We start from the raw sequence: 27735 nt of genomic DNA, 5'->3' as shown, positions 1-27735 counted from the left end.
ATGTTTTTGTGGTATTGCTTGTTTCCTCATATTAAATTTTAGAATTTTCTATAAATAATCATTAACATGAACTTGAGTTATGGACTTTATATATAGAGTTATGAATATTATGAATAGATATTTTTAATTATTCATAACATAAAATACAGGACACATAATAAAAAATGTCTGAAATGGATCTAAACTTGGAATATATTTACAATACACAAAATTTGTGTTAATTTAAATAAATAATAATTACATTCAAGTTATATTTAATTATAAGTTATTTTATGTTTCAAGTATTTTATTCTAGCTATTATAATCTAAATAGATTATATTATTTATAAAATATTAGAAAACAGATAGGTAATGAATTTACAGTAAACCCCAAAACTTATCAAGTTTAATACTTTAAAAAGATTTCTATATCTCATTGTAATAAACTAAATTTTCCCATTAGCTTGAATTAATTAGAAATTAAATTATTTTAATTTTTTAAATTACTATTCATTTTGATTAATGAAGAACACATTTATTTTAAAAATATATAAACAAATTTTAAGACAACAAATAGTTCAATTTTAAGATAATATTTAATTTAATTTATTATTTATACATTGGTGACTTAAGTTTTTCAATATACATAGTTACAAAATATAAACATATATTTTGATAATTCACATAAACTCATAAGTCATATTCATTATATTTGAGAAATACTGTAAGGTAAATGATATAAACTATTTGGCACTACATCTTAATTTAAAAATTTATATGATTACAATATTATGTTATAATACGTTTTCAATAAGCACAAATTACATGTAAAGAAGATACAATGAACACATCTCAGCAGTTAAATCTCTAAATTTTCAAGAATCTAAGCAATGTTGTTGATATTAATAAACTTTCAAAAATTTCAAATATTACAATTTATTATTAATTTAGTGATTATAATTATATTTAATGATGATAAATAATTACAATATAAATGAATAAAAGACAAAAAAGATTTTTAAAGAATAAATCATTTTAAAAACAAACTATGGTATTAAAACATTTAGATGGTACATTTAGATAATTTGGTACATTTAGATAAATTTACACACATGGTACATTTAGATAATTTGTATAGGATTTTTGAAATATACTTTATTGGGATTAACATAATTAGCACCATATCAAGAATTTTATTTCAAAGATTTAAGAACTCAATATATTTTTTTAATATTAAAATACTATCATTTTATAATGAATAGCATTTATTTTGAACAAATAATTTTAAGATGACTGTACAATTAATAACTTCTCTCATGTTTCTTCTCAATTAACATTAACATTAGTTTTCCTCTGATCTATGCATATTATTCTAATATTTAATCTACTTTAATTCCAAAAATTTTGAAATAAATTTTTATCAAATATATATATTAAGTTCAGAAGATTATATCAAGTTAAGTAACTTTTATAATGAATTATATTTCAGTATTACAATATACTGCTTTATATATTATTTTTAAAAATGTTTTCATATGAACATTTTAAATTCAAAAGCGTTCTTTATTATTTAATTATTAATACACAGCTTCAATTCTTTTATATTTAGCAAATATATCAAATATGAAATAAATAATTTACATTCTATATTACTTAGTACATTCAGTTTTTTAAAAAATTTAATGGTTTCAAATCATATTATCATCAATTAAGAACAATTTAAAAATTAATTTTTATAACAAATAAAAAATGCACAATGGATCCATTTTGATTTGTTTCTTATATTTTAATACGAAAAAATATATTATCTGTACATTTGAGATGATTTATGAGTCAGTTTTTCATGAGATTTTATCAGCACCAAGTTGATGATTTATGACTTTATTAGCAAAATTATAATTTATTATAAAATAATCATCAGTTAGAAATAATAAAATTCCTAAATGAATAACCCTGTATTGTTTATCAACGAAAACAGAATAATTAATATTAACCAAAATAAATAAACTTCTTACATTAAAAAGTCATTTGTAACACCTTAATCAAAGATGAGAATCAAATGACTTCTAAATGTATTTTGAGTTTACTTACTTTCGTTTTAAACAAATGAAATAGAGAAATGTTACTGAGAATAATTAATGTTAACTATTATAAATTTATGACCATACCTATGCATTTGCTGAAAGAAAATTTTTAATTACTAATGTTTTCAGCTTACTCCTGTAGTCCATCATCAGATTTCTTAAAACCATTTTTAGAAACTGTTCCACAAGTAAAACATTCAATTTAAATTTTAACATTTGAATTCTAAATACAAATTTAAATTGAAATGAGTTAAATAAATAACTTATGAAAAATATGAGGTTAACAATAAATAAAAATAAATTTAAAAAATATATACAAAAAAAAAAATACGAGAGTATAACACACAAGCTAAATATGATTATAGGGGGATACAATTTAAATTTGTATTTAGAATTCAAATGTTAAAATTTAAATTGAATGTTCTACTTGTGGAACAGTTTCTAAAGACAGTTTTAAGAAAACTGATGATGGACTATAGGAGTAAGCAGAAAACGTTAGTAATTAAACATTTTCTCTCAGCAATGCATAGGTGTGATCGTAAATTTGTAACTTATTCTCTGCTGAGCACATCTGAACTGTAATGTTAACTATAATTCAACTTTAAATAAATATAATATATAATAAATATTAAATAATTATTTTTCATTTTTTATGATCTGTGTATTAACTCCAGTCTAAGTACAAGTGATATTTTTATGTTAATTACAAATTAAACATGATATGATTATAATAATGATCCTTTAAGATGTGATAATGCCTTTAAATATTATCACAATTGTTTCATTACAAAATATGCTGATATGTTGTCATACTTCATATTGTTTTCTTCCATGCAAGAACTCCAATCAACACTAATATTTCTGAAAAAACTGGTAAGGCACTGCAAAAACCAAATATCCACCAATAAAGATCACAATCCCATATATCTGTAATAAAATATGCAAGAGCAATTGTTGCACTTGAATGAGTAACTATAGCTGAAATAAAATTAAGGAAAGTAATAAAACAGAATGATATTATTCAAAATTATATTGTTAACAATTACATCATCCAAATCAATAATATTTCATTATATTATGATCACTAAATACAGTCAAGCTTGCATAAATCATCATAGATATAACTAGACACTGTTGGTTAAGTAGTCAGTTTTCTGTGGTCCCGGCCAACTTACATAGGCATTAATATTAAAAAAATTCTGGTTTACTCAACACCGTTTAACTCGTCACCACTGGATAAATTGACATACTTTTTTTGTCCCACACTCGTTTAGACATCTGATAAGTTGACTCCCCTCTTGAAAAAATGAGTTCACACCACACGCTTAACGTAATGTCACAGCAGAATCCAATTATGCATTTTCTCATTTTTTGTTCATGCATTATTTGCAGCAAGTGTTTCACATTTCTGTTAGAAATGAGTATTTGAAACCTAACAACACTTACGCTGAAGGAAAAATACGAACTTGTAACTGAATTTGAATGTAATAAAACTTTGTAAAGCCAAATTTGCAAAACCAAAAAAAACCTAAAAACAACATTGGTAGGAATTCTGAAGAAGGAGGAAATTAAGAAACTTTTTCTTGTGTCTTTGTCATGGCTGTCTCAAAAATGCCAGAGATAGTCGCCATTCAAAGATGTTGAAGATGCTCTGATACGTTGGCTAAAGAAAATTCATTCGTCAAATCTTCCTGTTTTAGGGCCAATGCTGAAACAAAAAGTGATAGAAATAGCTGAGGTACTTGGAGTAGAAACCAACTTTAGTGCCAGTGATGATGGTCAGAGATATAAAGCACTACTGTATTTTTCTAATTGTAATTTTGTAGTTTTTTCAACTTTGTTTTAGTCGTCATATTGAATAACTCAACACATTTCCACTTCCCCTTGTGGTGTTGACTTATGCAGACTTGACTGTATTAATTTGATGAAATAGGGAAATTACTCAGCTTTTGGTGTTCATATTCTGTAACTTTGCCAAAAAAAACGTTCAATTTCTTAATTTTATTAGTTACATAATGCCATCATCAGGAACTGGTTTAGAACAAAATTATGTAAAACAAATTTCTCACATATGAAGTAAATTAAATGTACAAATTAGCAAGGTCGATTTTAACATTATAGTTCAATATGTGGTATTAAAAAATTCACAATGTAATTAAAAAAATAACAATTAAGTAAAAGTACTGTAAATAGAAGAGAAAATATTAACAAGAAAATCATATTAAATTAGCCAATAATCTTGTGGATCAAGATGTAGGTTTTTGACTACACATGAATACAAATGCAATTGTAGATGTGGTTTTGATAATTGTTCTTCCAGTTATTTTCAAATTAAGATCATAGATCTCCTTCGATGGTGTCTCTACCTTGTTGTGGTGGAGGAGCTTGCAACACCGATGACTTGGAGAGCTATGCTGGCGGTAGTTTAGCTACTGGTAGGGCCACCCTATCCAGACAGGTCAAAGAGTAGGTGCTAGACAAAAAGAGACACGTTGGTCCTCCAGGTTGGCGGTTTGGATGATAGGCCTGCACCCTATCTCTGGTAAAAAAAAAAATGACACTGCAACAAAGCTCCAGGAAAAATCCTGGAGATCAGATGCCATATAGATAGAAAATCATAGATTCTGACCTGATTTAATTTAACTAAATATGACATTATTTATCTTCATAAATGACTTTTTCTCCTAATAAAATGGTTAATTTGTTCAAATTTAATTATTCTGGAATCAAAATATTTAATTTGAATATTTAAAATTTTTTAAATTGACTTATTTTTCCTGAAATGGCAATGAACTGCCAAATCCAATAAATGAACTATTTCATTATAAATATAACATTTAATAACATGGGGGAAAATGAGGATAAGACTTAAAAAGCACTTTCAAATACTGAAATATTAGCAGAAACTAAAAGCAGTTTTAGATAGAAGTGAAAAAACTTACTCAAGTTTTATTCTTGCTTCTTTCATGTAATTAAAAAGGTTTTTTATTGCTTTGCTATGTGCAGATCCTGAACATGTCTGTTGCATCTTACATAATAGATAATATTTAACACAACTAAATGTTTATATTACTTATTAATGATTCAGAATATGCATTTTAAAGTATTTTTCATTATTCTGAAAATTTTATAATTACTCTTAATAATTATTGCAATTGTTTTATCTTATACCTATTTAACACATTATAGCACAAAATAAGGATACACAGTAAACTTTGTGTTGGAAAAAACATAGTAATTCCTGAAAGGAATCCAATTAATTCTATTCCCACAAATAAAATTGCTAAACTTAAACCAACAATTAATCTATAAAGATAAAATTAAAAAATGATTAATAAATGAATTTGAAATACAATTACTTCTTTTATTACAGAAGTATTTCTATAATGATATTAATAAATGAATTTAAATTACAATTACTCTTTTTATTAAAATTACTTCTTTTGAATTATATAATATAATGAACTAATTTTATTACTTTACAAAAAAAAAAGAAAAGAAAACAACTTTATTTTCAAGACTTTCAAAAGAAACTTTTTGGAAAATAAAGTTGTATTCAATATCAAATCTAAAATTAATTTACATTATAGTATGTTTCATTTATTTAAATATATAATATTCAATATAAATAAAAATTATTAATAATAATAAAATATAAAATCATTAGGTAGGCAGTTAGGGTGCCATCTAATGATACATTTAATTTTTTTCAGGTAGCTTAACCAGCAATACATCTGCACAGTAAGCAGGATTTGTGGGTTCCAATCCTGCTCTGGGCTGATCTTTTCTTTCAAATTATTCTAAATTTAAATTATAAATTAAATTTATTTCTAATAATTAAATTAGGTTTGTTACAGCCCAATAAATGATCAGGCAGTTTGTTTGGTATATCTAATAGAATCAGGTTAATGTTTATGTTGTTGTTTGTTTCAGTCAGTTTAAATGTGTCAATCAAATAATAAATATACTGTCTGAAAAAACAATCAACTGAATGAAATAAGAAAAAATGAGTTAGCAGTGGAATTATTTAATAATCCTTGAGAATATAACAACAAACTATACTTTGACAGATAATATAATCAATTGCAGAAGATTGGATATTATCTTCATTGACAAAGTGCACAAAACTATTTTATGTCATTGACATCACTATACCAAATACACATAATCTTCAAAATAAATATATTGAACTCTCTCACCAAATAAAATGCCTATGGAAAATGAATAAAGTCCATACCATATCTATAGCCACAGGAATTATCCCACATTCATTACATAAAAGCCTGAAGACAATAGACATTCATTCAAATTTATATAGATTTTTACAAAAAGCTACCATTCTGGCTTGTCATGCTGTCAGAAAATTTCTCCAAACTGTTTAAGGTTTCGTATTGGTTTCATAAGCTTGGCTTTTCAGCCAACCTGTGAGATTTGATACTGGACACAATCCAAAAATGATACACAGCAAAAATTAATAATAATACTTATCTCTCAATTGGCCAATTTATTAAAAAATTTAATATATAATTCTGACTATACTGAAATATTTTAAATTTAGAAAAAATATATTTATTTTACATTTTACATATTTTTATAAATTTAATTGTAATTTATTACGAAATTAATTTTATAAGATTTTTTTATATAATATTTGTTTAAATGCCATTAAATTGTCTGACTTAATGATTCAGATCATAAACAATTTATTTTTTGCAAGAAGTTCAATAAAAAGCATATATCATTTGCAATATCTGTATATAAATGTCATGTTTCCCAATTTAATTTATTGATATAAGTTAGAACAGATACATAATTGTAAAATTTTCCATGGCTCAAAGTATGAAATTTTTGGGGACTATCATTACATTTCAGGTATAAAATGAAAAATAATGTAATAAAAAATATATGAAATCAATGAAATTATTTTAGAGAAAGACTTTGTTAAAAGTAATATTTATTTCAGATAATACAAACAAGCAAAAATTGAATGAATAATGATGATAAGATGTATTTTTTATCTTATGAAAAAAATACATCTTAGAATTGAGGAAATATAGTTCTACTAACATACATGACCATTGAATTTCAACAGGTGTTTTTAAATGAAAAAAAGAAGAGCTAGGAGAAGATAATTAAGATACCCAAATTTTTTCTAACGTTAACTCTAGCATACCATTTACATCTGAATATGAAATGGTAATTAGCCAACCAATCAAATTTTGAAAAAAATGGACCAAATATAGATATTTAAATTTGATACACTTGAAAACCCTAAAAACATATTCTGTGCACACTAGTAACTTTGTATGATGTGTTTTTCCTATTCATATGCTATCATCCTGCTGGTAATATAGAAGGGATGCCTGTTGCAGAAAGGTTACTGCAGTTAATTTGACCAATAGTTGTTGATCTCCTGAAAAGTTTCATTGCATTTGTTCAAATCACAATTGAATGGTATGAAGAACAAACTAATTTTCTTCTCTAAGTATTAAATAAAACAAAAAAAAAAATATGTTTCTATCATATTGTTCTTATCAGAAATGAATCTTTTTATTTCTTAATTTCCTGGGTGTATATTGAAGTCTGAAAGATCTAAATTTAATCTCTGACATTTGGAGAAACTCATTATGTCTGGGAAGATAATATTCCATATTTGAAACATTCTGGTAACAGTTTGTATGCTTAAGTTCTTTTCTTACCTTAAATAATTCATTATGATAAATGTTTATATTGTAGGATTCTTCAAACCTGCCTAATTTCTGTCTAAAAATTAAAAGGCAGCAAAGCTGCAGATACAGAATATTAATATATTTTCAAATTTTTTAGATTTTCTCTAAATAAATGTAATAAAATCAGAACTTTAATTTTAATTATTATTCATTTCCTAAGCCAGTGTTTTTCAACTTTTTTCTAATAAGGAGTATTCCCAACTTGATAATTTTTCTTGCAGCACTCCAACTTCTTTATATACTTTGTACAGTACATGTATTTATAATATGTATTAATTAGTTTAAATTATATACAGTATTTTCAATAAAATTACAAAGATATTAAATAATTTATAATTTTAATTACACATAAATATATAACAAATTTAAATAATACATATTTAAATTTATCGTGTTATTGTCATAATGCCGCTGCAAGTTTTGATCACATTTTTTAAATTTATGTAATTTAAAATATATGCTCTCCACCTCAAATTAGTAGTGTCTTGCCTCTGTACATAATACTTTCCTGTTAACAAGCCCCTGTACATCATACTTTTCCTGTTAGCAACAGAGTCATGCCATCATCTACTGTATCTTATTCCTTATGGAAAAAATTTTTGAATTTTACAAGTAATAACATAACTTCTGGTTTGCATTAGAAGATCATATACAGTTAACCAGGGCCTCCTGCCCCTAAGCTTTCTATATCTGGTCTTAACCTTTCATCTACCTAACTCCGTTCTCGAGATTAAGGAAGGACAAACAGCAGACAACAGACAACAGACAGACAACAGTAGAAATTTATAGATCTAAAATTTTTTCAAAATTCAGCCCAAAAGCATTATGATACTGTTCATCACTGTCTCAAACTATGAATTTTCTATTTACTATTAATTTTACTTGCTCTTCTTCAGGAATTTTGCTTTTAAAATTTGTCATTTTTTTTATAATTATTAATTTGAATATACAGTATATATATGCAATGACTTTAACTGGAAATATGCAAAGAACTATGAAAAATATTCAATATATAAAAGAATCAATATTTCCACCAACTGGCAACTTTAATGGTATATGGCAGAATGAATTCTGGAAGATACAGGTCTTTTGAATGATCTGTTTTCTTAAGCTTTTCTTTCATATGTAAAGTCTTGGATTATTGGAATACCCAGGCATCCTTAACATCCTTACCTCTATATTTTGTAATGAATGTATTGTCATTTTTAATTTTTTGCACATTGTTGTGATAACAAGAATGTTTGATTATTCCTGTTGGGCTGACATTTCCAGGGGGGAATTTATGAATAACATTCAGAGCCGAAAATAACTGTCATTGAGAACTACACACACTGTCTGATTTAAAACAATGATGATCCTAAGATCAAATAAATATCTCAGGGTAGGATTAAAGTCAGCATCATATTAATAAAATCTATCTCATAAACAAAGAGTTGACAAATATATATCACTCTAACCTTATAAAGCTTTGCAGATATTTTTTAACATATCACAAACATTTTTGGTCCACCCTAGCACCTTCTTCAGGTGGAGTTCTATTAAGAAAATCTTTTCTGGTGCAATTCCATTTCCGATGTGTTCCAATTTCCTTTTAAATTTTAAATTCCTAATGATGTGTGTTTGTGTCAGCTGTTATAACACTGGATATATAGCCTGCTACACCCTCGAGAGTTGTTTTTCGTCTTTAAAATTGATTGAAAGGTCTTGGCATTACGCTTTAAAAATTTCTAATGCCTCCAAATTCCTAAGTTGGAGTATATGATGAGTTTGCCAGATCATGTTTTTTGCTGTAATTCGGGTGTAATGCCGTTTTCACTGGCATATATAGCTAAGACGGTAGTATTTTTCTTCTTTTCAATATCGGTTTTATGCTCCTAGAGGCATTGTCTGAGCAATCTTCTAGTAGATCTGATATATACAAGATCTCTATTGAATCTGTCATCTTTGAATGGAATTGGTGTCATATTAATGTTGGTGCCAACCTTCTTGTGGTCTGAAGGGGTCTCAATTTTTGCTTAAACAGATGAAGGACCAATCAGATTGCAAAAAACATTTGAAACAAATTGATATCAGATTAAACAACCTAACCTTTTAAAAACCCTCATCTCAAGGACACAGTGGAAAAGTACAGCAATGGAATAGTGGATGTGGATGTGTGTCTGCTGTACATGCCTGTCAGTTTGCTTGTGTTGTCCATTTTCCATCTAGTTACAACTCATCCTGCTATTCTCTCTATCTCTTTCTGCCATTCACCATTTAAACTGAGTCATTCTACTGTTTGTTGGGTGTAAAGTCTTTATTTCACAGTATGTGTAAGTCTCAACATCAACTGTTGGTAAAATCTGCTATATCTAGTGGGACCTTCACCATATGAAAGTGTAGAAGTAAACAAACATTCTTCCTCTGCTGGAGTTCTCAAAATCCATCTGAATTGAACTATCATCTGTATTTTTTGGTTTGTATGTAATGGTTTGGTTTGTATTTTTTAATAAAGTGTAATAATACTAGAAATCATATTGTATAGAAAGGATATTTAAATGTTAAACAAATGTTGTACTGAACATGACATGATACTCAAGATTTAATATGACAAGAACAGAAAAAGAGAAATTTAAACATTAAAACAACAAGTACTAATATAAATTTTATGCTTTTTCTGAAATTTCAAAATTATTATTTATTTTATGTATTTTGAAGATAAAATTAGATGATTATGAAAATTTTTAATAAAATAAATGTATTTATTTTAGTAATCTTGAAACCATGTCGGTAATTGTTTTCATCTCTTAGTAGTGAAATGACAAAAGCAGTGGTATTTCAATGGTGACCCTGAGGAAGGCCTCCCACTTATGCTACATGTCTCATGTCTCATGTCTCTTCATTGTTTCTTTACTGACTCGGTGAAGCGGAGAGCAGACATTTGCGTCCACCATTCTAGCTCAGTCGCACGATCAACTAAATTGAATAAACTTAAGGTGAAGATTGCCAAGTGTTTGTGTGTTTGCACTATATAGTGTTTAAGAGACCAAATGTATTTATAATTGTATAATTTGTATAAATTCATTAACTTTTAAATTATTTACCTATTATACTTACTGATTGTCTTTATGATTATATTCTTCTTCTGTATATGTCCAAGGTAAACATGCTTTTACATTTTCATCCTAGTAAATGTACAAAATATATTATTACAATAAAAAGAAATTCATATTTATTTACCTGCATATTACAAAACATTTACAACGATCTTTAATTAAACAAATATTTAAACCAATTAAAAAAATAACATATTTATACATATACACATGCATGAAGCATGCACTTAGAGATTGAGAACATGTGCTTTTCGAAAATAAACGTAAAGAGAGAAAAAAATGCTTACTCTCGCCCAAAGAATAGTTATTAACATAACAAGATGACTTATTATCGTTAAAAAACGCGCCGGAACCAAACCGGATATTTGCATTTTACCGCCTCAAAAATAAAAACAAAAACATCCAAACGAAACGACCGCCATCTTGCTATACGTAACAATTACGACGCATGCTCATTTCATCCACGTCATAGGCCACGTCACTAATGAAGAGTTGATGTTGAGAAGAAAAATTGCATTTTATTCGTTTTTGTATAATAATTACAAATATATTAATTGTATTTAGTTAAATAGGAACGTCAACGCTTCGTACAATAATGGTAATTTTTCTCTTACTATCGATTTTAATATATAAATTTATATTTAAAAATCTCAAATGTATTATGAGTAACTTAGGCTTATTGAATATAATCCTATAAAATAATTTCTGCATTTATGCTCTTAATTCCTATCAATTTTATGTAAAAAAAAACACATTTTGATACACACAAAAACCAATTCTATGTAAATTAATCACATTACAAGGTAATGAGTAATGAAATATACATAATTAAATAATTTATAGTAACATACTTTATGTATAAATTGTCATTACATATAAAATACATTATTATAAATTGTACAAAAAAATCATTCACTCAGATTTCATATCAAAAATATTTTATCAAATTTATATTCAATTTAGTAAATTATTAATTGTGTAAGTTTTTATGTCATTCATTATGACTAATTAAAAATGAAAGTGTCTTTTGATTGTATAATTTGATTGGTTTGGCTTAATAAGATAGAAAATTTATTTTCGCATTTGTTTGTTGGTGAGTCTTCGATATAATGTTAAGTTTACCTATATTAGGGGTACTGATTGTTTTCGTGTATCGACCCCTTTTAAGAAAAGTTTTTCCATTGATTACCCTCTCGTATATATTTAAGGAGGTTTAATGGAAAAATTATATATAAAAATACAGACAGGTGTACTATTTTCTAAACAAATTTTTTATATTTGGGAAGTTTTGAAAATGATAATGAAAATATTTTCAAGAATTTTTAAAATTGTATTTACTAAATAATTAAACAATATTAAAATAATATATATGCATGCACATTATGTATCTAATTTGCTTGTTGACCCCATTGGGAAGTCCTAGTCTAGATTTTTTAATCAGTCGTTTTTATAAGACTTAATAAGAATATAACAATTATACAAACCTTTAAAATGTAGTTCTATAAAATTTTCAAGCTATATTCACAATTTCTTCAATATAAGATGTATTACTGGAAAAATTAAGTATAAAATAATAGATTCATTGTATTCTAATATTTTTGAAAATGGACAGAAATATATACTGTATTTACTCAAATGTAGGATGCATGCTTTTCACGTTTTATTATCTCTGAAAATAGGGTGTGTCTTAGATTTGATGTAATACTTCATAATTAGTGAGCAGTAGAAGTCACCAATTTCGTTGCATCATTTTAATGATTTTATGAGACTACTATTTACAGTAGTAAATGTTTGAGGTCAACTTAGCTCAAACTCATTAATATGTTACAATAATGTTGTAAGTGCTTGGATGAAAATCCCAAAAATGTTGTGCGGTACTCTTTTTCAAGAAATGCTGTACTTTTTTTAAATGGCAATGAAGATGATTGTATGTGGGAAAATGTGAGCATCAAATCTAATAAAGGTTCAGTAGAGCCTAATATATAAAGTGAAGAGGTTTCTGATTTGGTTACCATGGAAGACAGTTATATATAACTTAATTTTACAGTGAAATAAATATTGAACAAATTTATTTCAACAAAATCAGTTCCATTGACATTGATTTTTTCATAAATTTCTCACACCTATTTTTCAAAAAAACTTTTTGTGAGTATGTGTGTAGAAATTAAGGTACTATACTGGTACATCTTATATTTGAGTAATTTCTTTTTTTCTTTTTTTAAATTTTTTTCTTTCTTTTTTCTTTAAATTAATGTTATATGTTTGACTCTTGTATAAAGTTAATTTTTAATAAAAGTATTACCGTATATTTCTGCGGATAAGACGACCTTTAGATATGACAAGGTATAAATTTTTGTTGAAGTTTATAGTTTTAGCATATATCTGTCCTATAAGATGACCCCCAAACTATCAATGACCTATGAATTTAGTTTAGATCAGCAATCATCATTTGGATAATAATACTGTATAGTGTATATGGAATTATGTCCTATTTGTAATTTTTTGAATGAACAAATTTTATTTTCTGCCAGGCTATTGTTGCAAATGTTTGCACTGATTCCAGCATTTGGGTAATGACCTTGACTATTCACAAAAACATCATATGGGTTATTCTATTTTGTAGACATGCCCTACTCTCTACTAATAAATAATTACGGTTTGTCCGTTTTTTTTAATAATGGTTTTAATTTATATAAATTTCACTCTAATTCTTTTGTATCTGTCCTATAAGATGACCCCGGATTTTGGGGGCCTTTTTTTATGATTCAACTATCGTCTTACCTGCAGAAATATACGGTATATGAATTAACATTGACCGGTACTATTTAAATAAAACTGAATTAATTAAATTAAGCCTGTTCTAATTGTTACAACATACTTTTTGTTGTAAGTTTTTAATTTGTAATATTTTACATTTGTAAAATTGAATAAGTTGAACAAGAATGACATTATTATTATTCTTATTTTTGCCAAACATTTTTACTGATTTGTTTGCAACAAAATGAATATTTCTAAAATCAAAATTGTTAATATTTCTAGTGCAGTCATATCTGTGAAATATTTTTGTTGGGATTACTTCATTTTGGCAATTACTTATATCATTTCACCTTTTAATTCACAATTTATACACTCAAGTAACTTTATAAACATTAATGTCACTGGATATAATTTTTTTTATGATGTGAACTAAATGTTTTCTAAGAGTTTTATATAAAATGTCATTAACATAGTACTTTATGTTTCCCTTGTTAGCAATTCATTTGATTTTATAAACATATATGTATGATTTATTGTAGTAATACTTTTCCATTTTTTGAATACCAACATATATCGTTGGGTTTAATTTATTTTGTATTTAAAATTTTATATATACTAAATTATATATATGTGTGTTACTTCTGACTGCCTTTAGTGGTTTAATCCCAGCATTTTATATCATTTTGTGACATTTTCCACATTTCTGTTATGATTTATAAATGTTTACCTAAACAATATAGTTATACATAACTTAAACTGAAAAATAAGCAGGATAAACTAGCTACTATAGTTATTCAGCTGAATTAATCAATGCACTTTAACAGGAGAAGAAGTTTCACATTATTATTTTTTACCTAATTAATGGTGAAACAGTGGCGTAGCATGGTGGGGGCGGCAGGGGCGGCCCACCCCAGGCGACACTTTAAGAAGGCGGCAAAATTTCACAATAAATAATAATAATAACTAAATAAGGGGGTGGCAAAATTTTCCTCCGCCCCGGGCAGCTGACACCCACGCTATGCCACTGTGGTGAAAGCAAAGTCTGTACATATTTAGGATTCAAAGCTTACAGAATATGCACAAGTCAATCAGAGACTAAAAAGGAATACAATAACAGATAACAATAGCCTATGTTGCTAGTATTAAGTTTAATAACTAACAATATAGGTTAATGCAAACACCTTTTAAAGTGATAAACACATTCAATTGGTGTTATAAATTAGACACATACAAAACTAGAACAGTTCTAAAGGAAAACATTAACAAAATGTAATGCATGCTATTCTAAATCCTTTTTTGAAACTTTAAAAAAGGCTAACTCTTTTCCCATAAAGAGAGAGGACAAGGTCTCAAGGGAAAGGAAGAGTACATATTAAATCTTCACTACCAACAAGTACAGACACTGTCAGTTTTTCTTCAAAAAATAACATCACAATTACACAGTTTTAACTCCTTCAGACAAAAATAATACACCATTAAACCTACACAACACTGACCTGTATTTAACATAGTATAGAAAATATGAAGGCGAATTGAAAAGTAAGTTGCAATTGATAAGAACTTTTTGTTGATAAATGATATTTAGATGAAATCTGGTGGCGACATTGGTAGTACTTCCAGCTACAAAGTGTAGATTTGTTGACATGGCTGCAGAGGTTAATTGGTTTTTAGTCATGAAAGATGTCACTTCATTTGGATTAGCATCCAAATTTGTTCACGCAGAAACTCATTTCTTACAGGCAAATGGCATAACCCCACTGAAATTCAATGCCAACTGAAGGAAGTGTTTGGGGAGAAAGCTTTGCATGTCAGTTCCACACCTCATTCAGTGGGCATCACAAAGGTCCTACTGGAAGAATTTAAATGGACTGTATGGGAACATTCTTCTTACAGTCCATAACTTGCACCTTATGAGGTCCATGCATTCAGCAGCCTTATGAAAAAGGATCTTTTGAATCACTGATACGAGTTTGATGAAGGCATCACAAATGTTACACGAGAATGGTTATTGTATGTTGGATGGAAATACTTCCAAGAAGGGATAGAAAAACTCATGCCACACTATGATAAATGTTTAAATAAACTTTGTGATTATGTTGAAAAGTAGCACAAGAGGAAAATTTTGCCACCCCCTTATTTAGTTATTATTATTATTTATTGTGAAATTTTGTTGAAAAATTATACATTTAAACAAATAAAAGTTTTTGACTCATATGTTTTGGATGGGACACATGATTTGAGAGGAAGGCTTATGGAATTACATTATAGAAGGAATGGTTGCAAGTAGAAAGAAATGAGAGAGAAGGAGAATTAAAATGGTAGATGACTTTAAAAAGAGTAGTTTTAAGTAGCTAAAGACAAGGGTGCAAGATAGAGTAGCATGGAAAAAGAGATGGTGCTCACCAGACCTGCTATAACTAACAGAAAACTAAAGTTGTTTTATACTTTTATTTTTGGTATGAGTACAACTTATGAAAAAGTAAGTTGCACTCATTCACTCTTGTACATAGACATCATTAGGCAGTGTTGAGCTCAGGAGGAGCTCCATGGTAGAAACTTGACAATTTCAGTGGGTATCATGTTGACAACTGCATCAAACTGCTGGCTAATTTATGGATGCCTCTTTAAAGAGACAGAAGGTTCATGATTGCAATACAAGAAACTACAGGAAGCATACTTAAAAGACAACATTAACAGATGACACAGGAAATGTCACATCACCTTACAAGACCAGGAAATTGCACAAACTGTACAACACATCTCATCAGGTTGCAAGCTTTCAACACAAACTGACTACTTACATTATATAGCAAATATAATTCATCAAGAGCTTGCACATAAACACACCGCTACTGCATGCCTAGGAACTATACTACAAATACACATCTCAGATGGTCATAAAAAATAACGCACACACTATTACTGAACTTTAATCACAGAAAAATTAGTCCATCACAACAGACCAGACAATGCATTCATTGAAACAAAACAAAATCACATACATTGTAGACATAGCTATTTCAGACATCCACAACATACATTGGAAAAAATTAGTAAATATTCAAAACTTGTCCATGAAATAAAGCATTTATACAGATATTGATAATGTACTTGAGTCTGTAATCTTTTCTTGCACAGGCATCATATCATACCACAACCATTACACAAAAGTTTAAAATGACTTAGGCTATTTATGTGAAGATAATGGTAACCATAAGAAAAATTTTGATTACACTAAGCAATATTCTAAGTTCATTTTAATTTATATGATACATGTCAAACAGTAATCTGATCAAGGTCAACTTTTATTTTTGGTATTAAATGATGTTTGAGTCTGTTTGGCTCATCTTCAGATACAACTCTGATATAAACATCCAAATCCGATAGTTATATATTAATGCCAAACGATTGCCAAATTATATTGAGTTACATTACTACTGCTATTATTAATTAAATGCTAAGTAATTTGGCATTAGGGTCAGGCATTAGGTGCCATCCTTTGCTAAATTTAATAATTATAATTAAATTAATATTTTAATAAGTTATTGAGTATAGTTATACACTTTAAATTAAAATGTTGTTCTAATCAAAATAAATATTGACCTCTTAGTCAGAGTAGCATTTTTAAGATGTTATAATGTAATGTAGGGTTGGAACTTGAAGATGATCAACTTAAATGTTTTCACACTAACTTATATACTAATTCTGATAATATCAGACAACTGATAACAAATATTGTGCTTACAATAAACAGATTTGATTGTATATTTATTTCTAATAATATAAATTATTAAAAATACAACTGTTATTTTTCTAAAAATTAGTTAGTATTGATTGTTTTATGAAATATTAAAATATATATGAATATTTATAAAAAGTTATACATATATTTCTTTACATTTTAGCCTCTAAAATTGGATGTAAAAAGAAAATTATTAGCACGTTCAGATAGAGTCAAATGTGTAGATCTTCATCCTTCTGAACCATGGATGCTTGCAAGTTTGTATAATGGGAATGTTCATGTCTGGAATCATGAATCACAAGTATTAAACATATTATTTTCTTTTTTCACATATTTTTTGTTTATATTAAATTATTTAAATTAAGTTTTTTAATTATGAAATAAATAAATGAACTATGAATGATATTTAAATATGGCTTAAATCAATGGTATCAGTAAATGATCTTAAAATCTTTATCAACTGGCTTCTAGACTTTAAAGTCTAGAAGCCAGTTGATAAAGATTTTAAGATCATTTACTGATACCATTGATTTAAAATGGAGTCTCAAATGAGCATTTTGAAGTAAATTGTTTATTTAGTTTTATAGATTCTTTGAATGTAGTTACTTAAAATTTATTGATAATATTTTTAATATATATTTAAAACTTTATGCAGCTTTAAATAATTTTTACAAATTTTCATATTAAAATAATTTTCAGCAATTAGTGAAATCTTTTGAAGTTTGTGATTTACCAGTTAGAGCTGCTAAATTTGTATCTAGGAAAAACTGGATTATTACTGGTTCTGTAAGTATTATTATTTTTTTTATTTTTAATAATTTCAGAATATAACTTTTAATTTTATTTGTTATAAATTTTATAGGATGATATGCAAATACGGGTTTTTAATTATAATACGTTAGAAAGAGTTCATGTATTTGAAGCACATTCAGATTACATTCGTTCTATTGTTGTACACCCAACTCAGCCTTTTATATTGACTTCCAGTGGTAAGTGTTTTTTCTAATTTAAATAATTACATCTACCAAAAGAAACTTATTACACAGTCAAACTGCTAAACAACTACTCCTGACATAAACATAAAAAATGGCTGTTACTTGAAGATGGCCATTGTTGAGAGATGAGCTGAAAATTGCAGAGATTGTATAAATTGAAAAAAAGTTAATTTATTATTTCTACAAAGTCTGCTAATGTGCAGAGAACTCCTAAAAACACATGTAGATCAATCATTTATTGTAGACTATGACCTAAATTAAAATATGTTAAAAAAGTGTTTTTTGTCAGTAGTGAGAATTAAAAAATTTTTTCAAATTCTTAAAAATGTAAAAAGTAATCCTTGCTGTTGAATTTTTAAAATTATTACTATGGCAGAGGACACACTCTTCTTTATACGTTTTAACATAAGTTGTAGTCTATGATAAAAGGTTGATTAATATTAGGTGTTTTGTAGTTTGCACATTTGAGAACTTTTTACAAATATTAAATGTAATTACTTCTTGATATTTTAAGAAAAATTTATTTTTTATATTTACAATCAAGTTTATTAATCATATGAAATGTCAGTAGCCTAACTAATCATTTTATTGATAATGACTAATTTTGTATAGTGCATTATTATTTTCTGCACATCATTTTGAAAGCAGTGGCTGTTGTTGAGAGGTTAAAATAAGATTTTTAATGGTCAGGGCTAATATTTGGAGGTTTTGTGTACATTTTTGTTCAAAAAGAAATTTCCTGAAAAAAAGGCTGCTGTTTGGAGGTGGAGGTTGACTGTATCCACATCTTATTCATATATGTGATTTATAGATAGAAATTTGGTAATTATTTATTTTTATTTCAGTGTATGAGAGAGTTTTATATTTATTAAATATTTACTATAATATATTTTATATTAGTGTTGAACTGAATATTGAGCATTATTTCGTATTTGGGTATATCTGGCCACAAAGTATTCAGTATTTAACTAAATAATAAACATTTGTATTTGATATTCAGACAAATAATTTCATTTTGGTAGAGAGAGAGGGAAAGGAAGATGAAATACAAAATAAAACAAAAAAAGTTTAAAGTCAGATATTTAAAAATATTGTTATTTATTTCTTTCTGAAACAAATATAACTTTAAGAGACAATCTTGTACAAATATTATACAGTCAAACCAAAACAAATATTTCCAATGTCAATTAATTTGGTTTTTATTAATTAATTTGATTTGTTAATTAAATTCAATTGTGATTTGTACTGAAAAATGGGAGTAGTGTCTTACCCACATGGGCATTGAAATCTAATTTGAATAACAATATTATTATGGTTTTTGTTGTGATATCAAATGATTCAAGGTGATCTCAGTGTCACTAACTTATGAATCAGTAGTCTTATCCTTGATTGGTTGGATCGTCAACTTACTTTAACACAGGAAGTATATGGAGTTGACTGTCTGTCTCTCCCTAATCTCTGACCGACTCTTGCCGAATAGCTTGTTCGGCAACCGAGTTGTTGTACAGCAACTAAGTGATTTTGTTGGGTACAGTAAATATTTAAATATTTCCAGCTTTGCAGAACATACTTTAGTTCACTAAACTTGATGGGGTGCCAAAAAATGACAGACCTCAATGACAATATTTTATTTTCTACTATTCATTTGATTGTACTGCAGATCCAGAATGATATATCATATAACCAGTACACTATACACTTGCTCGTAATGTTTTGCCTACAGTCACCTGATGCTTCTCTGCATAATCTTTTATGGCATGTGACTTATGAAAACCCTGTATAAACTTCATTAGAATTTTGAATAAAATTGTTTAATAAAATAAAATTTGGTATCTTTATTATCTGATATTTTCCCAATATAAATCAAAACTTTTAATGAAATTTATTTAGCAGTTTATACATTTATAATATTTCAAAAATACATTTTTTTTTTTATTTTGTTCTATAATATCTATATATGAATATTTTTGTTTAATGAATATATTTATCTTAATTTGAATTAAGTTTATAGATTTTTGACTTTAAACAATCCCATAAATTTGAAATTTATTATTATTGTAAATAATTAAATGCTGATTTTTTTCCAGACATTGAATAAAATAATCTAAAAATCTTTGACAAAAAATAATCATGATCTCTCCTTTTCATTTTATTTGTATAGATCAAAACTTTCAAATATTATTTGATGATATTGATGTATAATATATAGAGAAGATTCAAAATTACAAACATGTGCAGCATATAATGCATGTTATATCATTATTAAAAATAGTCAATATATCATCTGATGATTAGAAATCTTGTTTACATTTCAAATGTAATGGTGAACAAATTGATTAAATTGAATTTTATTACAACTCGGTATGTGATACCGAATTTGTAGAACACTTTATATATATTAAATGAATTTTGCCTTTAAATTAATTTTCTAGAATACTGTAATTTTTTTAATGTTTATACAGTTCTTATAACATATAAGCATATTTGAAATTTTTTAACTTATATTACCACAATTATTTCTTAATTTTAGATGATATGCTAATTAAGTTATGGAACTGGGAAAAACAGTGGAGTTGTACTCAAGTGTTTGAAGGACATACACATTATGTCATGCAAATTGTAATAAACCCAAAAGATAATAATACTTTTGCAAGTGCTTCACTTGATAGAACAGTAAAGGTAATTTTTCAGTGTAGATTTTTTTGTTTTATTTAAATATACTAGCAATTATTTCGCATCTTTTCAAGTTTATAAATTATATGAAGAGTATTTGTTAATACTATTTTACAAGTTATCTCAATGTTCTTGTGATGAAAAATAAAGATTTAATGCACTTTTACACTCTTAATTTGTAATATATTAACTATTTAGTTTAAAATATTAATCAATTTTGAAAACTTTAATCCCAATTCTGAATTTTATGACTAAAATAACATAGAGGCTGTATAGTAATTTGTTAGAAGATTATAAATAAACAAATATTTACTACTATGTAACCAGTCTTAAATTTGTTTTTATTTATATGCTTCTTTAAGTTTCTCTAGAAGAAATTGTGATTTATCACATGAAAATCAATATTAGATTTTCTTAGTATATTAATTTTTTAGCCTTTCAAAATACAAAATTAAAAATTTAAATATTCTGAAAATTTATCATAACATGAAAGTTGCCCAAGTGAGACAAATTTTGTGATGTTGAAAAATAAATGAAATACAGTGATGCATTCATTCTAAAAGATATTCTATGTAATTTCTTGATCTTGAAAAATTTTTTAGTTTATATTTTCTTGATATTTAATTGTCAGAAATTTCAGATAATTTGAGATTTTATTATGTAGTTATGTTATCAACAAATATCCATACTTGAATTTTCATAGATTTATTTTCTGTTAATGAATTTTATTTAACAATAGAAATGATTATTACTTTGCTTTGTAATTATTTATTCCAGATGAATATTTTAATTTTTAGAAAATATATTACCATTAATTTTGTTAGGTGTGGCAGCTTGGTTCAAGTTCTCCTAACTTCACATTAGAAGGACATGAAAAGGGTGTCAATTGTATAGATTATTATCATGGAGGTGATAAGCCATATCTTATTTCAGGAGCAGATGATCGCCTTGTAAAAATTTGGGATTATCAAGTAAACATTTTTTTATTATAAATTTTTAATATATTTTACAATATTATATAAGTTAATATTTACAATATAAAACAATAATATGCAAAAATACAGTAGAGTTCCAATTAACCAAGATGCAGTATTATCTGAAGTGAATTATGAAGGAATATTTAAAATAAAGAAAAGAAAAATAGTATAGAATAGTTTATTCCTTGAATCTTGATCAGAGGATGTACACTACTAGAATACAACTTTAGAAGTTTTAAAAAGAATTTACTTTGGTGATTTTTCGACAATAATATGGATTTTAAGAAAGATGAAAGAAATCTTAATTGAACTTCATAAAATTATATTTGTTTTAATAAATACAGTTATAATTTTTCTTACGTTTTACTCTTAAAGTATACGAAAAAATATATTTTTCTTCCCGTTCTGACTTATGATATTGTATAACTAAAAAATTTTCTAAAACATTGTGTTAACAATGAATAAAAAAGATTACAGTTAAAAAGGTAAAAGGAAATCAACTTGCAGAGAAAACTTTTTATTTACTTTGACAAACTTCCCAAAGTCTGGGAAGTTTGTCAAAGTAAATAAGTTCTTCCACTATCCACATTTCAGATTAGTCCCTTGTCCCATTCCTCACTTCCTCACTTCCTGATTGGTCTCCCCTTTGTTTCCAGGGAGAGACCAACTCAGGTCACGAGAAAGGTCTGATTTGAGGTGTTTATTTGACACCTTTTTGTCGACTATACTCAGAGATTGTTGATAAAACCATAAGACTTGTGCTCATAATTTAACCCGTTGTTTGTGATTTCTGATGTCTTGGAACTTAAATGATCACATGCGATGTTTTTCCATCCATCAAATCTTTCCCTTTTTCTGAAATTGTCTTGAGTCAGAGTTCTACCTTTTGGTTTGACATTGACAGATCATTTAACACGTGTTGGAGTCTTGGAGTCATCCTGGGACTCGTTGTTTATATTTTGTTTTGTGTTGTTTAGATCAAAGTTTTTTTATCTCTCTCTCATATGTAATCTATCGTTATAATTTAAACACACAAATTCTGCAATTTACACAATTTCGAACCTCGTCTGGGACCTCACACATATCATGTTACGTGAATATTTGATTATCCAAGATACTCTCAGTCCATATTTTCTTGGATAACTGGAATTCTATTATAATTGCAAATGATGAACTATATATTATTATATTATAAATCAACTATATTAAGAATTACAATTCAATTAGATATTTTGTTTTTTTGATATTTTTATTCATAATCTTTAAATTTTCTAGATTTTATATTTTAGTAAAATAAATATTTTGAATTAAATAATAAAAATTTAAATTAATATGCCATAAATTAATTTTTATTTAGAATAAAACTTGTGTACAGACATTAGAAGGACATGCACAGAATATATCTGCAGTTTGTTTCCATCCAGAATTACCTATAATTATGACAGGTTCTGAAGATGGTAAGCTCTGTTTTAAATTAACACTCAGCTAATTTTGATTGATATGAAATTTTAAAACTAGATTATTTAACTTTAACAAAATTACCTCTGCTTTCGCTACTGATCCTCAAACCTTTTGGGGTTTATTCCGAATTTTTCTAGATAATGCCATGTAAGTTATCCAAAGATCTATGAAATTTGGATAATAAATCTGGTGATAAATACAATCCACATCTAACCTCTTACCTATCCGGCACTGTGGTCTCTGTCATCATTTGACCTCCATCAACTTTCTTGAAACTGTATTTATAATTATTGACAACTTTGAAAAAAGTGACCCATTTATATAGTATATGCTGATATTAGCCAAACCTTTGATTTTGTTTTGCGTAATATCCTTCTTTCTATGCTCTGTGACTTAGACCCTGTTTTTTACTCCTAGTTAAATAATTACTTCTTATCCTGTACCTACAAAACTAAATTAGGGAATTATGAATTTTTCAATTTTGCTCCAACATGTAGTATTCAACAAGGTTCAATTTTAAGTGGATTGCTTTTTTTCAGTTTATATTAACAATATTTTAGGTCAACTTAAATCAACAATAATGCTGACGCTAATGCTATGCTGATGATATCAAACTAATTAATTACAATTTTGATATACTTCAGTCTGATCGGCAACTTCTAACAACTCTTTTTGCTAAAGCCAATTTAAAAATTAATCTACAGAAAACCATCATCATGAGCTACTCTTTATTATGCAATACTCCACAACCTACATTCTCTATTAATATGCTCAATATCAAATACATTTCTTCAGTCAATGGCCTTAATATAATTTGGGATAACAGACTCACTTTTAAAAGTCACATAGATAAAATAATAAAATCTCTTACCATGCGTCAAGGTATATTTTGGTATTTCTTTGAAAAATGTTATTTGCTCTGTTTTCTTTGCAAACATCTGTTGTTGACTATGGTTTGCTGATTTTGGCCATGGCAGCTCCCACATTTTGAACAAAATTTCCAAAAATTGTCTTGTTTTTGTTATATGTTTTACTTGTTTTAAGCTTGCTTGTTCTCTGGATGGGCAGAAAACTGTAGTCCTTACATGACTTTTTCTATGTATTTAATTTTTAAAAACTTGTATGTTAATTTTATAATAAACTAGCTGACCCGGCCACGCGTTGTTGTGGCTCAAAATGTATCTATTATAAATGTATAACACTTCCCCCGTGGGGGGAATTTCAAAAAATCCCTTCTTAGTGTACATTCTCTTGACGTACCCTATTAAAACGCATCTAAAATAGTATAATAAAAGCCGAGTTCTTCACAGTAAGCCTTAATCCCGTCACTTTTTCCACTGGGGAATATCGAAAAATCCCTTTTTAGTGTATATTCTGTTGATGTAACCTATTAAAACGCAATTAAAAACGCAAAAAATCGCATGTAAAATAGTATAATAGAAGCCGAGTTCTTCACGGTAAGCCTTAATCCCGTCCATCTCCCCCCACTGGGGGGAATTTCGACATGTATATTATATAAAAACACGTGCGTATTCGAATGCAACGTTGTGTCAAAATTTCAAAGGAATCGGTAGGAACAAACGAACGTTATATTTTATTTATATAGATAGATAGAAAATGATCTGCTTCAGTCGATTCTCACAGAAAAGCAGAATGCCTCACAGAAAAGCAAACTTAGGTCGTCAGAAGTTAGCGCCATCTGTTGGACATAAAAGCCTTAATCCATATATAAATATATTTTTGAAAGGGGGAAATGGTGTAGGGGTATGAAAAATAGATAGTAGCCGATTCTCAGACCTACTGAATATGCATATAAAATTTGGTAAAAATCGGTAAAGCCGTTTCGGAGGAGTAAGGTAACTAATATTGTGACACGAGAATTTTATATACAAGATTAAATTTATTATTAATTTAATAATCTAGTTTACTTAGTATTTTCTTATTATTTCATAATATAAATTTTCTAAAAATGTTTTGTCAATGTTCTAATAATATAAAAATTTTCTATTTTATAGTTTCTTTGTTACTTTGTTAATTTTTTTTAAGAATGTAATATTTATATTCATTTTTTATCTAGAATTGAAAAAAAGTTTTTTAAACATTAAGTATTAATGATTTTGTCATCAGTATTCCAAAGATTTATTTGTAATGATTTTGCTTCATACATATACTGCTTGCTTATTATAATTCAGGTTAGCAAGATATGGATCTGATTCTTGTCATAAGTCAACTGCTATAATAGACATCTAAAATTGTTCTTTAATTTAGTGATTTTCTAATAGTTTTCTAATTTTACATTATTGAGCACAATATGCATAACTGTTCATTTAATATATTTTACTATCCAAAAAGAAACTGATGTGAAATGGTGTACACAGCTGCTAAGATGCTTTATGTGACATTAATTTGTTTTTTAATATGCCATATACAGCAAGTTGTCTTAACAGAACATTCTTGGTATTGTTGCATCATGATTCCTTATTCAAAGTAGAAAGATCACCCATAAAGGCTTGTTAATGATATTTGAATCTCCACGTTTTTATGTCTTAAGAGTTCTATGTAACTTATAACTAGAGCTATGACATCTAAGTATTAAAAAATCATAAAAATAGTTACAAAAATAGGATTTTTTAGTGCCTAGATATTCTATCTTTGCTTTTAACACTCTTGGAAACATTAAAATTCACATAATTTAATTATTTAATTTAAAATTAACCAATTATTGGAAGCCAGTGAGATCAGCAAAATGGTTAAAAAATGGAATAGCATGCATCCCTGTACTCATGAGACATTATGGAAATCTAATTGGATTTGAAGCTTGCTCTTACATGATAGAGCTGATAGCTTACTGTATTGCCATTTGATCAACTTATATTTTTCATTTGATTAGAATATTGGAAAAATATGTGAGTTAATTTATGGATTTGATAGTTTTGTTAAATCTTACAAGAGTTTTTCTTTTTTAATTTTTTAAAGTCTTATTTTACTATGTAAAAATATTATTTCTTTCAGCTTCAATTGAATTAAAACAGAATGAGTAATTTTTCCGTGTACTTTTCTTGATAATCACTAAGCTTTATAAGTTAACAGCATCAATGTGATTACTTAAATTGCTAACAGTTAAAGAAATATTGTTTATAACTAGCAAATGATGTATAACAAAAAATATTATTACAATAATCATTTCAATTACTAAGTTTTTCCTAAAATAAGTATTTTGAAATAATTATAATAATTACTTATAAATATTTTAATTATTTACTATTTTAAATTAAAATATTTTAAAAAATCTTTTTAACAAATAATTATCACAGTATTGTGTATATATTTACTTTATAGTTAATCAAAGTAAATTTTATGATTTTCTAAGAGGAACAATATTTATCTATGCCCTAAAACAGGTGTGTTAAACTCATTTAAACAATGGGCCATTAATGCAACTGGTAAGATTCACATGGGCCACATCACATTTACAAATTTTCTTAAAATTATAATTTGAAGTGAGAATGCAGGAATATAGATAGGGCAATTAAAACACATTATTTAGTTCAGTGAATACAACTCAACAATACATAATTGCTATAGTATTACTTTTATTTAAACATTTATTTTATTTAATGTACATATTTATAAAACTAAAATTAATTGTTTCACTGGAAACTTGCCAGCACTATTTTCCTCCTCCTAGTTTTCCAATATCTGGATTCAAAGACTGAGAACAAACAATCTTCATTATGGCAGATAGATCTTTATTTTAGTCTTGATCTGTAAATCGTTTTATTTAATTTCAGAGCATCGTGGCCACGGGCCATGGAAACTCACATTGGGGCCACCAGTTTGACACCCCTGCCCTAAAATAACAAATTAACAAAATAATATCTAAATGTAAGAATTTTTTAATTTTTGACTGTTCTGTGGAAACTAAAAGGGCCTTTCTCCTTGGCCACTGTACATTCAACCAGACCTGTAATAAAGTGTAGTTGGTGGAGGACAGGGTTCAATATATCTGGAATAGATTGCTAATGAAAAATTTCTAGGATTTGATCCAGGGTTTCCAGAGGGGTAGGCTAACACCTTAACCATCTTAGCCATCCAATTATTAAATACAAGAAATAAATATCAATATCATAATAACATGTTGTTGCAGGATAGTGTATTTTCTGTACCATCATTTTTAGAAGGTTAAAGTCAACATACAATGTAAATATTAAGGAGATAATATGATTTAATTGAAAAATTCTTG

General features: G+C 27.0%; 2 protein-coding genes across 3 annotated transcripts in view; one reads left to right on the top strand and one right to left on the bottom strand.

Annotated features, from left to right (window-relative positions):
- Positions 1-1469: 1469 nt before the first annotated feature.
- On the bottom strand, positions 1470-11321 carry LOC136990316 (transmembrane protein 107-like). 2 transcript variants are annotated; one of them, XR_010883038.1, is made up of 5 exons: positions 11175-11321; positions 10889-10956; positions 5269-5369; positions 2071-3041; positions 1470-1932 (listed from the first exon to the last, which is right to left on the bottom strand). XR_010883038.1 is itself a non-coding variant. In XM_067288708.1 (4 exons), exons 1-4 carry the CDS (start codon positions 11256-11258, stop codon positions 2878-2880), a joined length of 417 nt encoding a protein of 138 aa, XP_067144809.1. In that variant the 5' UTR covers positions 11259-11321; the 3' UTR covers positions 1470-2877. The 2 variants fall into 2 exon arrangements, 1 of the variants encoding a protein (XP_067144809.1); XM_067288708.1 differs by having other exon boundaries at positions 1470-3041.
- An 11-nt stretch (positions 11322-11332) lies between these two features.
- beta'COP (coatomer subunit beta') overlaps positions 11333-27735 on the top strand; it is a 40928-nt gene continuing 24525 nt past the window's right edge. The window contains exons 1-7 of the mRNA XM_067288701.1: positions 11333-11485; positions 17550-17687; positions 18086-18172; positions 18249-18375; positions 20912-21060; positions 21879-22025; positions 23389-23488. Of these exons, the coding sequence (XP_067144802.1) occupies positions 11483-11485; positions 17550-17687; positions 18086-18172; positions 18249-18375; positions 20912-21060; positions 21879-22025; positions 23389-23488 (751 nt within the window). The 5' untranslated portion in view covers positions 11333-11482. The remainder of the gene's footprint in view (positions 11486-17549; positions 17688-18085; positions 18173-18248; positions 18376-20911; positions 21061-21878; positions 22026-23388; positions 23489-27735) is intronic.

Source organism: Centruroides vittatus, unplaced genomic scaffold (genome assembly GCF_030686945.1).
Source record: "Centruroides vittatus isolate TY-2023 unplaced genomic scaffold, ASM3068694v2 scaffold_899, whole genome shotgun sequence".
NCBI lineage: Eukaryota > Metazoa > Arthropoda > Arachnida > Scorpiones > Buthidae > Centruroides > Centruroides vittatus.
This window is presented reverse-complemented; position numbering and strand designations above follow the sequence as displayed.